At 37.9% G+C, this 18,070-nt stretch overlaps 1 protein-coding gene across 2 annotated transcripts in view; it reads left to right on the top strand.

The window, feature by feature from the left end:
* Positions 1-14,053: 14,053 nt before the first annotated feature.
* The window catches only part of SEPTIN7 (septin 7), a 63,411-nt gene continuing 59,394 nt past the window's right edge, over positions 14,054-18,070 (top strand). The window contains exons 1-2 of one of the 2 annotated variants that reach the window (XM_018075484.2): positions 14,054-14,215; positions 16,858-16,960. In XM_018075484.2, coding sequence (XP_017930973.1) covers positions 16,951-16,960 — 10 coding nt within the window. In that variant the 5' untranslated portion in view covers positions 14,054-14,215; positions 16,858-16,950. The remainder of the gene's footprint in view (positions 14,216-16,857; positions 16,961-18,070) is intronic. The other variant, XM_018075485.3, reaches the window with a different exon arrangement.

Below are 18,070 nucleotides of genomic sequence, written 5' to 3'. Positions count from 1 at the left end.
CTGCCCCGCCGGCCCAGCCCCTGCCCTTGGAGCCCGGGGGGGCCTCGAACGGTCGTTTTTAAAGCCAAACAAAAAGTAAAAATTACAATTTATGAATAGCTGCCCTGGGAGTCTGTATGAAGTGCCTTTTTAAGCGGCTTCTGTGCGATCCCCTCGCTTAGCGAACCGGTCTTGCAGAATAAATTGGAGGGGTGCTTAGTGTTCTTAGTGTTTCAGGAGGATGACTGGGAAAAAGGGCCTTTCTGCAGGAAGATTTTTTTTTTTTTTTAAACGGGCGACTTAAGGGAAAGCGGCTAAACTTATTTTAGCATGAAGTTGTTGGCTTCACGCTGAACCAGTTATGTGTAAATGTAATTTCGTGAAAGACAGCGTTCAGGAATCTTCTGCATGCAGTTTGTGTCGCCTCCTGCAGATGGAATATCGGTGAACAGAAGACTGTCAGAACTACCCATTCACTGAATGTTTTTTTTGGCCACTGGACTCTCCCTCTGACTGACAGTGGCTTTAGGTTATGTTCAGTGAAAGCAAGGCTTCCATATACAGATATACCTATGGTCTGTATTTATATCGGGACCAAAAAATGGGTTTGGTCCGTGTGAATATGCAGGCTCAGCTCCCATCAAAGTGAGAAGGGTCACTGCTGTATCTCCATTAAAAAGTGGGGGTTTTGTTGTAGTAGTAGCTTTTCAGTACTAAATGATAATTTCTAACTAGAACTTTACTGAGATACCAAGCTGATATGATTGTGGAGTATTTCTCCTTTATAATTCTGTCTCCTTATATTTTAAAGTTTTTGCGTGCTGAAATGTTAGGAAATAGGAGATGTATTTTTGTGTAATGCTGAACATCTTTCACTTGATACCTGCTTAGTTTGTGGGATTACTCGCATCTTTGGCTGTTGAGTTGTGAACACAGGAGCAGTAATTGATCCTGGCTTTGGATGACTGCATTCATTTTTTTGAGCTGACTCATGAATAACAAAAACCAATAAACAGAAATTTTACTTAGGAGAGAAGGTTTCAAGCAGCCATTGCATTAAAGGTCAATTACTGCCTTGTCTGTGTTGAAACCTGAATTGGAATGCAAGAACATCACCTCTTCCGTGTTTGCTACTGTGTACTTAGTCATTTTGAAATTATCACAGATGTATCAAGATCTGTGCTATCAGTCCATGTACTGACAGTAACTCACGGCTTTTCCTTCTGCTTACCCATAAGGACAAGCAACTCGTCTCAGTTAAAACTGTGCCTCAAATGTCAATGCAACACACAAATGTGTGTTTCTGTATATATGGACAAAAACTTAATTGCTTATCTTATGCAGAAATAAAAGATCAGTTTTGTCTGCTTTATAAGCTAAGATACAATAGACTTGCTTTTTTTTACTTCAGATGTCCAAACATGCTCACTAGAACTCTTCATTTTTTCTTTATCTGGCTTTTAGCTTAGTGGTACTTAGTCTCTTTCATGGGGCAGGCTCATGCTTCTTGTACTTTATTTTCTTAACTTCTAGTAGCTCAATGATGCTGAGGTGCTGGTTTTAATACTACCTTAAAATACCCATTTAGACAACAAATAGTTATAAAATACAATGGCTGCAGATTCAAAACCTCATTTTAAACACAAAGTCAGTGAAGAAAAATTTGCCTCGGAGAAGGTGTAGGAAAGAGATTTCTCCTCAGAACTGTACTGTGACATACATTTTTAGCTTTAATTTATTGCCAGACTATTCACTTAACCTGTCTAGACCAGAGATGCGTATGTATGAGCGACATTCTATTTTCTGTAAGTTGGTGCTCCAGCTCCTGAAATAAGCTAGTTAATTGCAAATGTGTTCTCTGTAATTAGAATGGCATTTAGTCACCATTTAAGTAGTTTAGTTAAGCCTCGTTTAAATTAGTAATTCAAATTTGGGATAGTGTTAAACTGTAGGCGGTCACAAACTATTCCCTAGGAGGGTTTCAACGTCTTGAACTGATGTTTATGGAATAGATGTCTTGCAGAGGTGGGGATGGTGGCATAAGTGAGGTAAAGACGTTTCTCAACTGCTAGGGCCAGGAACTGGGTTCACAGAAACCAATGATTTCCTGTTCACCTTGCCAGAGTGAGTTTCACGTATGTCAGGGATGAGTCAAATTGGGCTTTCTTTGCAGCCCAGGTTTAGTGGTTGCATACTGATAGCTCTGTAGTGTCATCAGGTACCTGTTTTCCATTTTGTGGGGGTTTTTAACAGGAAAGAATCGAAACAGCATTTACTTACATAACTTGTAGTTTTGCCTTCTGCTGTAGTTTAATGCAGCTGCCCTGTAAAACCAGGTATTTGCTGCATTGCGTGAACATCGCTGTGAAACTACTATAAGTTATGGCATCCTTACTTCACATTAAAAATCAAAAGCAGCCAGTAGGCTCATGAGAACTTCTGAAGACGATATGTATCCACTTTCCTTTTGATAAAGTTTGAGCTAGAGCAATGTAAAACACACACCTGACTAAACCTCATTCTGATGAACATCCTGGGCTTCCTTCCCACAGAAGCCACTTAATCTTGTGCTTTTTGTGCATCGGTGCCTTTCCACGCTTCTAAATGTGCCTTACGGGAACCTGCCAGTCGCATGCCGACTTCAGTGTTGGGCTGGTAGGGCTGCTGCTCCGAGCAGTGCACTGCCTGGCAGCCCTTCTTAAAGCCACTTAGGGGGAAGAGAATAGTTCTGTATCATATTTTCAAACAGCTCTTTGTGTGCCGTTTTCATGCCAGATTTCTGTCATTTAACGCAGTGATAGTTCAGTATGCGTTTGCAAATAATTTTGGAAGCAGTGTTGCAGAACAATATCACTATGGGTGTTACATTCAGAAGCATTTAAGCAACTAAAATAGAATTGAATTATTTCTTAGAAGCACAGAAGATTTAGAATTTTTTTTTGTCAAGATTGGAAATAACATCTCAAGATAGTACTCTTTTTTTATAGCTCTTTTTTTCCTCTCTTTACACTTAATAGTAGTGTGCTTTTTATTTGATTGTTTTTAAAATCTGAATAATAAAGGTGTTGACATAAAACCACGAGGAGAACTGATTAAAATGTTAGAGATTTCTTTCTCCTTTGACCCCCTGTAGCTTTAGAGGGATCAATATTAAGATACAGCATCAGGCTTTGGTGTGACATTTTTAAAATAGAGCTTTTTAAATGGAAAGATTGCATCATACTCACAAAATATGTGAGACCTGAGGAAAGAAAAAAATTTACTTTAGACTGGTCTTTTATTTGACCACAGAAAAGATCTAAAGGTGACAGTGGTCTTAGAAGTGTGCTCTTAGAGAATAACCCATGTGAAGCTTTTTTTCAGTGCTGTGGGGTAAAGCATGACAGGAACAATGACCTGAAAGAAAGAAATACAAACTAGGTATATAAGGTGTGCTCTTTAACAGTGTTGGTGAGGGTTGAGCTACGAAGTAGTACTTTATCAAATTCCAATCAAAACAATCTTATTATATGTAGAAATCACTCTGTCATACAGTGATGTTATTAAAAAGAGACCTTTCAGAAAGGCAGCTGAAGTAATTGATGGCAGGATTTCTGGAGTGACATTTGTCTGAGAAAGCATTGTAGGTCATTGCAGTTGATGCTGACAAAAATGTAAGATGGCATGATGTAAGATTGTCACTGTGTTATGAGCAGGTAGATTATTAGAAGAATAATGCATGAAATGTTACCTATTTTTATATTTTATACATTAAAAGACCATTCATTTAATGATTCATGTTGAACTTGTAATAAAATGAAACTTGACCTAGTAAGGTGGTCAAAGTTGCCAAGAATGCATAAGTTAACATTAACATAAAGTTTAAATCAAACCTTTTTTAATCTCATCTATGTGTAATTTTTTCACAGTGTGCAGGAAATTTTAGTGTGCCCGGCAGTATCCTCTGCTTTCCTTTTTGTTCTTTCTTAAGAACCTTATCATGCAATTTCATAGCTTGCAGTGGTATAACTGGATTGCAGTTGAAAAATCCTGTCTTGATTGTGTGTTTTTTCTACACGCAGTATAGAAAAACCTCTGGTGTTCCTATACTGATGTGATTAGATGAGCTTGCTGATGTAATGGAAAGTTAACCTTATGGTAGTTTTCAGCTGGACATGTGAGCTAATCTCACTTGTTCGATGTACAGTTTTCAGAAATGGTATGAGGGAAGCCTGACCTCACCCCGATGGTCCAGTTGCTATGTGAGTCTGTTGGCCAGCTGCTTGAGAGGAGGCAACTCTGCTGCTCTCCCCACCCTCATGGCGGTGCCTCTTCAACCCAGTAGTGAGTCAGTTCATAGAGCTCAACTCATGGCAACTGCCGGCTTTTTCTTCCTCAAGATTATTTTTCTTCCTATTAGTTGAGCTCCCTGAACCTTTCGTATCATGTGATCACAGAAGTGTTGGCATGGAAAAAGAAATACAAGTGGGCTCTAGGCAAGAGATGGAAATTCAGCTGACCATTTGGGCATTAGGCACATCCACAGAGTCTGGGTTTAGTGTCTGCTTTAGATAGTGTAACATGGCACTGCTGTTCCCACCCAGACACTGAATCTTAATGTAGGCTGGAAGCTTTTGTTCGTGTGCCCAAGGCAGCAGAGATACGGGGTAGTTGATCTGGTTGTACAACTTGTTTATTTCCACTCTACCAATGGTTAAGATAGGGAAGGAGGAAAACTGTGTCCTGTTGCAGGAATTAGTGCTAGTGGTTAAGAATGCAGTACTCTCATCTTGGTGCTGAGCTGGTGACTTATCTAAGGATAAACACAGATGGGCAAAGTTTAATGGCTCTTGTTTCAGCAGCTGTGACTCTTCGAGCACTGAATGGCTGAGGTGACTTGGTTTTTATCTGCTGTTGCATCGTTGCCTGTGTCGTTTATGGTAATGCTGATATTAGCATTGGGACTTTCCAGAGTGATTTGCAAAACTAAAGCACTGACTAGTGATGGCTGTAGAAATCTAGCAGTGCAGAGGGTCTTTTAGTCCTGACCAGATCCTAACTGTTAAGAAATCTTAAGTAAGTTGAGATACCAGTTTTAGCTAACTTTCTGTCATTAAAAAAAAAGGCAGTTGTGAGGCCTTAAAAACTGTTGCTGGAGAAAGGTAATTTTCTGGAAGCTTTCTGATGACAGAGATTTTTCTGGCTGTGTTATCTTACCAATACTCACTGTAGTTTTTTAAAACAAGAATGTAGAACTCAGAATATATGACTCAAAATCAGTTCTGGATACCAGCTTAAAGGTAATTTAATGTCTTCAAGTTTGGGATAGTGAAAATTTCCAGAGTAGAAATGATACCAAGAAATCCATCTTCTTATTTCTCACCCTCCCCAGTTTATGGAAACAAACACTTCCTAATTGTAGTTAGTAAAGGTGTGCTAACAAACTAAGAGATTCAAGATTATATTAGTTTCTTCTTGGGAGGCTTTGCCAGATGGTTCAAAATCAAGATCTGAGTAATCCCTTGATGATAGGTAAAGGGGAGCCATCCTGTTACCTTCTTCTGTGTTATTTTTTTATCACTTAGTTGAGGGAGAACTTGGAGGAGAATAGTCTGAAAACTGCTGCAGTATGGTACTGAAGTTCACAGTCACCTCCTACTGTTCAGCTGTACCAAATACTGACCTTCAGTACTCTTATTTGCAATTCTGGGAGCATCTGCAAACCTGTAAGTTTTCAGAGTGGTGGAAAGAACTTGCAGTTTCTAAGTGAGTGACCGAAACAATGAGGAAAAAGACCCTAGAGAGACAGGGGCAAAAACTAGAGTATGTGGTTGTTCATTGGACAATTGTGGATTGTGAATAAAAGGAATCTCCTTTTCAATCAGTTAAGGGAAAAATGTTCAAATGTTCCAAGTTCAAAGCAGTGCTGAAGACTAGATGCTTGAAAGGAGGAGAAGGTGAGGTAATGAGTCCCCATCCTATGGCCAGGAAAGCTGGGAATTTCAGCAGGGAGTTTTTCTTTACCAGCAGTTTCAAATGTAGGAGGTTAATCTTTGAGCTGGGTGGTGATGTTCCTTTTCATGTTTTTAACTGGGACTCTGTAGAAGGTCTTTGAAATTTGTTGTGTTCTGAATCCTGGAACAGTTGAAATTTTCAGCTGGTGAGTTCAAAATTGTATCAGTGCTAGGTATTTTATGCAGACCAAGTTAAGTTATTTGAGTGTTAATACCTTAGGAAGGGACACTGACATCTTGTTTGTCCAAACATCTGCAAGAGTTATTTGGAGAAGACTTTGAAAGTGATGAAGACACAGCTTCTGCAAAGAAATGTTCAAGGATGGCCTCTAACATGATTGCTGAATGATTTTCACTTGGCCCTGGCTTTGTCTTTGGCTTCTTGCCTGGCAGTATTCCTGCAAGACATCCACTGTCCCCTTAGGTAAAGGTGACTCCTTTTTTGGCGCATTCAGTTCTTTGTTGCTGTGGGCAGCAGCAACAATCTGGTTTTCTTCTTGCTTTGAATTGTGTTTCTGGTTGTGAATCTTGGCCACTGAGTACTCTGGTGTGGCAGCTAGGTATGCAGACGATTTAATTCCCCCTGTAAAATACAGCGGGGCTAATCGTGCAGTATAGCTGCTCTGCTGGTATACATATTTGACCATGTAATGCATGCTCTTCACAGCCAGCTTCCTCACCAATGCCAAAAACAAACGTACTTGGGAAGTTGGGAAGCCAGCAGCTTTGGTGCTGTTAATCACTGGGATGGTTTACTATCCAGCTGTGGTTTCGCTCCTCGCACTCCTTAGTTTTGTCATCCAAGGCAATTAGACTGCTGGTGTTCTGGATGCTTTCGGGTTGCCTTCCTCTTTGAGAAATGTATGCAGTAACACCAAGTTAAAAATGAAATCTTTGACATCGAATAAATTAAATAAAACCTTAGGGTTTCTAACTGCCAACATGTACTACAGATGAATGGTACTTATACCAATTCTGTATTGTAATAGTCCTAATATTAAACCTGGTTGATAGATTTTATTTTCAGTATGGACTGTTCTCTGTATCAGTTGCCATTGCAACCTGCAGGGAAACAATCTTAAGTTTTACTTACTATCTTCCTTACATAGTAATTAGAATGGAAGCTATCTTTCTGTGGAATCTCTCTAGCTTAAAAATAAAGGTAATTAAAAACAATGCAGCCAGCCAGCTGTGGTTCAAAACATATAAGTTTAACATATGGAGAGGTTTCTAATACTTGGCATAATTCTTTTATAATAGCACCTGTGTCTTTTTTTGATCTTCTTGGTCTCATTAGAATTCTTTATATTCTAAATACAGAACTCGTTGTGGAAATAGTTAAAAAGAATTAGCAATTTAGTAATATCCCTAAGGAGGTCTCTAAAGGTTTGATGAACCTTGTAGTAGAAGTATTGAAACATAAAAATAAACATAATTTCAGCATATCATGAAAATTCAGTTTATAATTAAAAAACCTAAATTATGTCTCTTGGTGTCATTAAAATATGCTCTCATGGGGGAAAATGGATGCTGTGGAAAAACACCTACTTTGCTTCGACTTGTAATAAATACGGTAACTTAACTTTGAGCTACCACTCTGCTTCTTTTAATGAAAAAAGGTGTTTTAACTGATTCATTGGTGACACCTTGTTAATATGAGATAGTCTCAAGAGTTATTTTAATTTTGTCCAAAGAAATTGCTGGTTTGATACAAAAGACTTGGTGTTTTCAGAAGTACTTGCGTTTCACTGTTCTGGGGTACTAGTTTGCTGCAGCACAGAAGTACAATAAACTTCAAAAGACAAGACAGGGACACGTGTCTTAAAATTTTAGCTTAAAATATCTGTCTTGGTGAAACCTGCAGGACATCTGAAGGTTTCTGTAAGTTGGAGGGCGAGGTGTTGAGCATAGAAACTAGTATAGGAAAATAAGAATATACGGTAAAACAGATGACTTCTGCATTGGAAGGAGTTGCATCCACCATACAGAAATGTATAGTAGAAGCCTAGTTATGTCAGTTGAAAATTGCCCATGTTAACAGAAGCACCAGTGATGAAATACTGCAATTTTTCTCTTTAAGGGGAACACGCTTCACTTTGACAACGTCAAACGTTCTTTAGTAATTTTGCATGAGTGATTCACCTTTCATTAGCATTTCTGCACCTACATGTTAAAGAAATTTTACTAGATCTGATAGTAGCCCTTTAGGCTAGAAATGTAATAATGCTATTTCTTGTGCTGCCATCCTTACAGCTGCTTGATGAGGAAGGAGAATGGGATATGCTACTAGGGAGTTCACTTCTGTTGGTATTCAAGGCATCAAACAGAAGGAAATGCAGCATGCACACCTGCAAATGCCTTTTTTGGAGTCCCTTGGTTGAAATACTGCCAGTTGGATTGCAGGACCAATTACTCTTCCTGAAAAATTCACTCCTGTGCTTCGGCATATATAAGATGCCCTGTTACTGCTGCTTCACCTAGAGACTGGAGGGGGAGTCAGTTGGTTTGCTTTTGTGGTGGTTTTTTGGGATTTTTTGTTGGTTTGTTTTTTTTTTTTTTTTTTTATCACCACCAGCTGACTCTTTGAGTTAACTGATCAATCTGCAAATTCTGAAAAAAATGCAATGTTAAGGTGAACCTGAAGGAACCGAAAATGTTCAACAGGATATGGCGAAGGAACTAAATGATACACTGTTTCTTAATACTTACTGTGCCTTGTTGCTTTTTTTCTACTATGTTTCCAGTGCTAAGTGAGACTCTTGAAAATGGTCTCCATGTAGAGGCACTGACCTGCTTGGGGAAGAATTTCCATTTCCTTGAAAATTTTTTTTTCAAACCCATGGTTTAGTTGGTTTCATAGGAGGTGAAAATAGTGTGAGATAAAACTGTCTGAAAGATCCCACCATTTTGGTTTTGATTGGTAATTTTTTTTAATTTTATTATTTTAGAATCTTTTATTTACATGTCTTTTGGGAAACATCCACAAACTAAATAGGCAAGAGATGTGTTAAATATGAAGTGGAATACAGATACTTCATTTTAATTTCTGTTGGAGTTTTTTGTTTGTTTGTTTTAATTTTGTAGTGGGTTTTTGTTTTTTTTCCTTGGAGGCTTTGTACCCAGGAATCTTTCACAGTGTCTTTTAGTTTTTTTTTTCTTTTCTGTCTGTCATCTTCAACCCTTGGTTCAGTGTTTGTATTGGAATAAACATTCAGGGATGGCAAAACTGAGGAGGAGGAGTTAGGAAGGAAGATTAACAGTCTTGACAGACACACCAAGTGATGTGTGGCTGATGTGTGATCTGGTTCTGTTCCTGACACGAGGTCCCAGCTGCCATTTCATTTCGACCCCTACTTTATAGAGTGGAAGATAATCGGTCACTTTACTGTCAAATGTGATTTTGAGTTATACGCAGGTTGCTTTGTGATGATGGGTTTGTGTGCTGCTTTCTGCAGGCAGACTGAGGCTTTTTTTGCAAGCCAGAATAAAGGGGAAAATGCACAAAAAAACCAAGCTTTAAAATTGTATTCCTGTACTTATAGATTTTATTTAAAATGCACAAAAAAGGTTTACTTCATTTTCAAGGAATCGCCTACCTAATTCTAGTGGAGGTTGAACTATGACAAAAAAAATTGTTGATATATGTGGCTGACCTGAATATTTTGTGGAGTCATCATGGGTAGAACTTTTGATATTGTATGTTTTAGTTATGCAGGCCTGCTTTTATAGTTCAACAACCTTCCCCCCTCCCTACCCCCTTCCTCCTCCCATCTGTCTATAATTAGTTTTGTTTTTCTAAATAGTTAACTGACTTCTTTTTCCTGTAGTTGTCTGCTTTCTTGCACTTTTGGCTGCTGTAACTGCAGTGGTCTGTGCACAGTTACTGTACACTGTCTCTGAAGGCTGTCAGATCTCTTTAACAGACAAGGTTTACTAGTTTGCCTGCTATATCCTCTTTGTTTTTCTTCAGTTTTCTGCTTTCCTCCTGGACACGCTGCCTGTAGCTCAACAGGTGGATTATGCTTCTACTCTTTCTGGTCCTTGCAGTGCAGAATCCTTCTTGCAGAATCCTGTTGCTCTTAGATGCCACTCATGTTTCAGCACTATCTTTAATAAACTAGATGATAGTGTCTGGCATGGGAAAAGAGAGCCTAAAGCTCACTCTTCACCTATACTCACTATGTGTAGTGAGATTTTGAGGAATGGTTAAATTTAAAGTCCATTCACTGGATCACTGCTTGAAATTATTGGTTATTGACTTAATCACCTTGGTACTAGAGACTGAAAGAGATCCCCATTTCTTAATTGTGGTTATGCATTGAAAGGATTTTCTTTTTTTTTCTATCTTTTCTGAAAAATATTTTTATTTTTTTCTAATGTAGGCCAGGCCCTAGGTTCACGCTTGGAAGCCAGATTATTTTATAAAAGCAGGCTGCAGCTGATGCCTGTTTGAGGGAATAGAAGTGCTCATTTCCTTTCCATCAGTGCTAGACTTCTACCGTGCAGATTATAGCAGATGTTATTGACTCAGCAGATATTCTGATTGTACTTTGAATAGTGAAAGGACAAACATGTTCACAGATGTTCAGCGTAAGTTTAACTTTACGAGTAGGTCTGGTGAGTTTCACCTTTACATCGGTATTTCCATACATTTTAAGTGGAAAGTTGAGTGGAGTTTTGTTTGTTTGTTTTCAGGTTTGTTTGGTTTTTTTTGTTTTAAAATATAGATTGTGTATATCCTAAATTTGTTTGTTTGTTTTGGCGGAGGAAAGAAACGAAGTTAAGATACTATGTATTATATTAACAAGTGCTTATGGCTTGTAGTAGAAGCTTGACTACACTAAATACTGCTACCCAAAGCCACTATTTGAAGAATGCAGTAACAAAAGCTGTCAGTTGTAAGACATGCAGTTGCTGTCTGCCTCTGGGATATGGGAGGACAAGATGGGGATATGCATAAGCTGTTTGTTTTAGGTATTGCCTCGATATTGACAACTGAAAAAACGAAGAGTTTTTTAAACTGTAGCAAGCTTTAAGGGGTTTTGAAGATGTTGGGAAGGCCTTCTTGGCAAGTTCTGGAGGCTTCTATGTACTGATGTGGAGACTTTAAACAACTAGCACTGTTAGAAGACATTAAAAAGGTACCGTGTTAGGTATAGTGCAGGAAATACAAGTACAGTATTAGCATAAACAGACTAGTTTATAGACAAGTCTTTCTATGTAAAGCTACAAACTTTATCCAATTTGTGTCTTACTCAGGCATAATGATAAGACATTGCATAGAAGTACTGTGGCTGGAGTGTTTGCAGAAATTTAGCTAAAAGATGGTTTTAATGATTGAAATCATTGTTAGAGCAGGTGCAAATTCTTATATTTTGGCAGCACTGACATCTTTTCAAGGTAAACTATGTATAAAGAAAACTTACCCTATGTCTATGTATCTTACCAGATCAAATTGACTCCATAGCATATGTAAATTCTAGCATATATAAATAAAATCCCAGTTCCAGCTGTGTGAAATAAGGTAAAAATGACCACCTTTTATTTTCATTGTTGATGACAAGAAACATTGCTATACTATGCCTAATGCAATGAGTATCTGTGCCCTTTCTAATATTGCTTTATGTTGGGGTCAGATTTCAACAATTTTGGCATTCTATGATGCTTCTGGATATTTTTAAAAATAGTGTTTCCTTGAAGGTAACTAGGGAAAAAAAAGGTGTTGTGTTTCTTTCTCTTAGAGTAAGCTTGATTGAGAAGCACTAAAACCAACTTTGATTGGAAAGGACAGTGACTCCCTGATGTCACACTGCTTTTCTGTTTGGTCTTTTTTTCTCTCCAGCTGTCTTCATTAATATTTGCTGCTGGTTTGGCTATGTCAGAAATCCTTGAAGAATTTTCATAACATCATGTTACAGGCTGCTGGTTGCTACCAGTGCACAGCAGCTGCTCTTACCCGTGTTGAGTGTGAGCTGAGCTCTCAGGTTGCACTTTGTAGAGGTAAAAAATGTCTTTAGCTCACCTTAGACTTCCATCTCCTCTTGATCAGAGGGATCTGATGTCAGGCAGTGGATATTATGCCAGAGACTGTCATCTTTTGGCCCATATGGTAATACTTGAAGAATGACTTTAGATTTATCATTCCTGGACACAGTCATGCCAGAATAAAGGAGAAATGTAAATTATGGTCTCGGGGCAAGAACAAAGATGATAGACAGGCTTGAGAGAAAGAAAAAAAAAGAAAAGAAGATTTTTTTTTTTTTTTAATTTTTTTTAAATCAGTATTCTCCCTTAGAACTCCTTGGAAAGCCACTGATGTTGGCTCCTTTCTCTCATTTGCATAGTTAGAGCAGCTTGCTGCTGGCTATTTTTCCATTGATTCAAATGATGGGTCTAAAACCACCAGCTCTACAACTGGTTTGTGTGGGCTGTGACATTTTGCTTGAGGGAGATCTACATTAAAATAACTTTGAGTGCACAGAATGGATGCATCGAAGGTCAGCTAAGGCCAAATTTGTGATTATTTGTACGGCTTGCTTTCATTTGTGCTAAGTTAAAGCAGAGATGATGGACAACTACGAGAACCAATAGATGTTGGAAGACTTGATACAAAATTATACTTGAAATGCAGTGTAGTGAATACACCTGATATTATTAAATAAAGTGATTCACGTGGACTGCTGTCGTGCTGTATGCTCCGTGATAAGCTGTGAGCATTTTTTAAAACTCAGGAGCAAGGTCTTAGGCCTGTGTACCATTCCCAGTATGATCAGCTCAGTACTTGGCAGGAGTCAAATAAGTTACATGTTGGGGATCAGTAAGAAGGGATCAGAGTAAGAGATACCAGATGATCATTCTGTGGATCTGTGAGTGTTTTGCCTCTTGGATACTGCATGCAGCTCTCACCATGGCCTCTCCAGAAGAGTACAGCGCTAGAGCAGTGTTATGTAAGAGCAGCAGAAGCAGTCAGAGACACGAAATGGCTTCTTTTGAATGAAGTATGCTACATTATTAAGGCTGTTTTCACCGCAGATACTACTGTGCAGCAGTAAAGCTAGCAGGAGGTAATTTTGAAATTATTAAGTCCTCCCTTTGACAATGTACAGAGGGAGTGCTTGCTACAGGGACTTTTGTGGATGCTCAGTTTTTATGATGCTAAGAAGAGTGTGCATGGAAGAGGAATTGGTCAAATGATATTGAAGTGCAAAAATTCCCCAATCTTAAATGCTAGAGAGGTGGATTTTTGGTTACTGTGGAGGTGTTTCGAGAAATATAACTCTCAGTTTATTCTGCTGTATGTACTACCTTAGATATATGGTTTTGGCCACTGATGAAGACAGGAACTTTGGTGTGGCCCATGTGGCTGTTCTTTGCTGAGATGATGGATTTGATCTTTGTACCTTTTCCACTCTAAAATAAAAATATTATGCAGTAGTGTGGTGAAATGAGATTCCATGTTCTGGTGAGCACCTGTGAAGGAAATAAATACCCTTGAACCCATTACAGATTCAGGTAGCATATAGCAAAGAAAAAGCATGCTGAATAATTGGAGTAAAAAGAACTATTGAATAATTACCTGTCTTAATCATTAAATGGTATAGAGGTCATGTAGTATATTACCATGAAATTAAGCTGTCTTATGTATAGAACAAACTAAATTAATGTTACTAACAAAGTAAATTCAGGGCCCTACAAGAGAGCTGTAGAGGGACTTTTTACAAGGACGTGGATTGAGAGGACAAGGGGAAATGGCCTTAAACTGACAGAGGGTAGGTTTTCATTGGGTATTAGGAAGAAGTTATTTACTGTGAGAGTAGTGAGGCACTGGAACAGGTTGCCCAGAGAAATTGTGGATGTCCTGTCCCTGGAAGTTTTCAAGGCCAGGTTGGTTGGGGCTTCGAGCAACCTGGTCTAGTGAAAGGTGTCCCTGCCCGTGGTGGGGGGATGGAAGTTGATGACCTTCAAGGTCGCTTCCAACCCAAACCATTCTATGATTCTGCTTAAAATACTGTGTCCTGAGCACAGTAGGTGGGAAGTATTGTGGGTTACTTTGGTCAAATGTAAGTAACTTTTCTTTTCTTTCTCACCCCACTCCTGTTTCTCTTTCTGGATCGCGGCTGCACCTGAATGGACTTGTTGCTGCGATGGTTCAAATTCATCGTTTTACTGGACTACTTCTGGATGTGTTCTATTGATACCTTCCATACTGGAAATGATGGAAACGTGTTGTTTACAAAGTAGCTGTAAGTATTACTTTGATACAGGTGTTTTCTAGCTATTGTGGAAATAGAAGCAGCATTAGGTTTTTAGTAGGTGAACTAAAATTGAGTTTAAGTGGCAGCTACTTGCAAATCAGAAAGGGATAAAAGTTAAGAGGTAGCTGCTGTAATATTCAAAACATGAGATCTCACTTGACAATACAGCGGAAGTCAATTATTTAACAAAAAAAAAGTACTAAGTTCTTCTAAAAACTGTTGCAGGAATTGAAGAAACTCAATTCCTAGTTTGTTCTGGTCTGTTTAGAAGTAGCAAGTTATGAAAATATGCAACTATTTAAAAAACAGTATGTTGAAAGCTTCAGTGTTAATTGGTGTACCAGAAATACGAATCTGACGTCCAACTTCAGTGTTTCGAAAGGCTCTTTCCTGTGGAGTATAAATACTTCCATTAAATACAGCATTAATGCCCAGTGTAATGCTTCATTCATCTTCATCTTTCTGATTAGTAACATTTATATTTCATTATCTAAAATTGTGGCTGTAATTGCTGTAGACCCACTTAACAGAGCAAACAACCCAAAAGTTGCCATCTATTCTCTTGTAGCATTTTATACTCGATCCAAAAGTTCTTAGGAGTAAAACTGTCCTAAATGTGGAGCTGTACATGAAGGAGAAGGGAAGAGAAATAATAATTCAGAACAAGAATTACATGTAAATTGATTCTTTTAAGTGAAAGAAGCATTAGCTAGAGTTAATGAGGGGGTGAGCTGTTTCTGGTAAGCATGACACACATTAAAAGGTATGTAGATGTTAAAAAATGCAGATGGTTGACAAGTAGAACCATAAGGAGTGTCTGACTGTGATTAGATATTTTACATCTGGTAGGATGAATAGCAGTTCCATATCCTTAATAGTTATTAAGGACCTGCATCGTTAAGGAGCTCTTTAATCTTAAAAAGCACCGACCTGCATGTCATGTAATATCTGAAGCATTGACTGCTCAGAGTTTTAGATTGTGATAGATTCCATTCCTCACATGTAGTTGTAGTAATAGATTGGAAAATTAAAACAAATATTTGGATTTTAAATTCCTGGCTGATTTTTTTTTTTAATGTTTTGAAACCTTTCAGATGAGACTGTTGCTTCACCAAAGGCTATATTGAAACAAAAAACATATTTGAAAAAGAGTTTCTTGATGACACCAGGCAAAGATTCCTACATTTAGAGAAATAATGTTTGTTGCATTGTGTGTATTTGAACTTGAAACTATAACTTAGTCTTTGTAGTGGTGTAGCTTTGCTTGAGAATAATAGTTTGTTTGCCAAATGGAGAAATCAGTTATGTGACTTTAAGCAGAGAGTCCATTGATTGACTGTTGGATTGCAAAGAAACTAGTTGTTTTTGCATTCAATGCTTTAAAGGGGATAGTGGATTTATATGCATGCAAGGAAGGTTTGCTTTAATTAAAAAAAAATTATATTTTTTTAATTTAAAAACTATGAGTTATTACTGCATTAAGTTTGTTCTGTCAGTTTTAGGAAAAAACCCATTGAAATAAGCATGAGTCAACCACATACCAGACTTGAATTAACCATGCTCTACTGCATACAGTAGAAGAATTTGTTAAAAGTTATTTTTTAGAATTCCTCCATCCTCTTGAAGATAATCTTAAGGGGTGGAATTTAAACTTGAAGACAGCACTTTAGCTGTGTGAATGTATATAACTCTCTTAAACTGAGGCAGTAGCACCATCACATCACATCCTCTCAACTTTGTCTGGGCATAAAGCCTGAAGGCTGAAATCACTGCTCCATGAGAGGCAGTGCCTTGTGTTGCTTTAAGTAGACAGTTGTCTCAGAAGGTATCTCTGTAAAATAACTAACTGTCTTGTCTCATAAGACAATCCTGAGACCTGCTGTGATAACAAACACATTTCTAGGATTCTGCTGGAAGAGTGATTTAAAGGTAGCACAGTTGATCTTTGGAAGATCGCTGGCTCTAGTACAGTGAGGAAGAGGCATTTTAAGCACTCTCAGCATTTTCATTAACGTGGTGAGAAGAAGTAGCAGCTAACATCCAGAATTCTCCTCCTGTTTCATAGCAGAGGCAGTGTTTTGAGTAACTTCTTCACAGTACAAGGCAACTGAAGTTTGTTGCAGGGCCTGCTGCGTTGGTGGAGTTCTGGGTTAAGCCTGAAGGCATCTGCTTGTGTGACCCAGAAGCAGGGGGTGTCAGGTTAGTCCCCATCATACTGGGGCAGTACCACCGTGACTAGGAAAGCTTTATTCATAGTACATGCCTGTGTTTCAAATGGGCATTGGTACAAAGTTGATTATACTTTAATTTGTTTGCACGTTCACACTCTTGTGCTTGCACAGTTCTAATGTCACAACTGTACTTGCTCAAAATACTGTTAGAACTGCTGTCCCAGTTTTTTGGCTATCCAGTCAAAAAAAATCAGTTTTCCTGATTTATTGCTGCATTTCATTGCACTGTCTTGAATGTAGGCAGCTTAGCTTGTTGAGAGGTTGGGTAGGCAGCACTTTTCTACAAATGTGAAAATGAAGTTAATGTTTAAATAACTAAAAAAAAAAACAAAACAAGCCAACTAAGAATTCACATGCTTTTCTTTTAACTTTTTTTTTTCTAAATATTTCTTGCTTTAGCAACAGAAGAACCTTGAAGGATATGTGGGGTTTGCAAACCTTCCAAATCAAGTTTACCGGAAGTCTGTGAAGAGAGGATTTGAATTCACACTCATGGTAGTAGGTAAGTTTCTTTCTTTGAGTAGTGATCATTGGTAGTATTTTGTTGTAGTTCTTAAAATCTGTGATGATAATGTAATTGTGTTTTGCATGATCTCATGAGAAAACATGGATCTTCCCCTGCTAGTCTAGAGTGGTTAAAAAGAACATGTTATCTGATATGCAAGTTGATGAGGAGAAGAATAAATAATGAGAACTGTATAGTTCATACTGTCTTAAGAAAAACATTTGGTGTGGATCTAGTCTAAAATGTGGCTTGCAAGTATGACAAGTAATTTGAACTTGGATTTTCATTTGAATAAAAAAAAATGACCTTTTTTTATGATTGAGTGCAACATGGCAGACCTTGTACATAACCAGGCAATAGGATCCTGTATATCCTGCACTTCTGTGGCCACAAAACTGTGCTACAAAATCAAAGCTTTAATTTAAACAAACCTTTCTAGTTTGTATGGTTGCAAAGAAAACCAAATGTAAATAGTTTGTTCCCTATGGACTACAGAAAATGGGAAACTACAGTTAGAATGAATGAATAATACCAACCAGAACAGTTCATTTAGGCTTCAACGATGACCCAAATTGTCAGATTTCTTGCAAGGACATCTGATTTATTTTTTTCCTCATTCTTTTGAGTGCTTTTATGATAGTAGACTGTTAGTAAGGTTAGGTACACTTGCATGTAACTGATACTACTGGATATGTGACCCATTTTTGACGTGGTAATGATCAAAATAATAATAATTTTAGAAGTGTTTTGTAATAACCAACTGTTGCTTTGTTGGTTTCTAGCTTTCTCTTTTGTAAATTGGCCAGCTTGATAATGCTTCGATGTTTTGTCATCGAGACAATGGATATCTTGTGCAGACATTGTGTACATGTAGCACATAACATAATAGTACTGTTGACAGAGTTAGAAATAAGGGTCAAATTGGTGAAAACTCGTAGATCAATCAGTGAAAACTTGATGTAGATAATTTAAAATTTTCTTTTGATTCTGGAGGTGAGTTAGAATTTTAAAATTTGAGCGTTTCTTTTTCCTTTGGAACTTGATTACAGGTTCCTTTGTAGTCTGGCATCCAAGTGCATAATTCAATATTTGGTACAAAACTCTTTA

This window comes from Manacus vitellinus, unplaced genomic scaffold (assembly GCF_001715985.3).
Source record: "Manacus vitellinus isolate BGI_N305 unplaced genomic scaffold, ASM171598v3 scaffold_3_pilon, whole genome shotgun sequence".
Taxonomy (NCBI): domain Eukaryota; kingdom Metazoa; phylum Chordata; class Aves; order Passeriformes; family Pipridae; genus Manacus; species Manacus vitellinus.
Note: the sequence above shows the minus strand (reverse complement) of the source record. Positions and strands in the feature narration are given on the sequence as shown.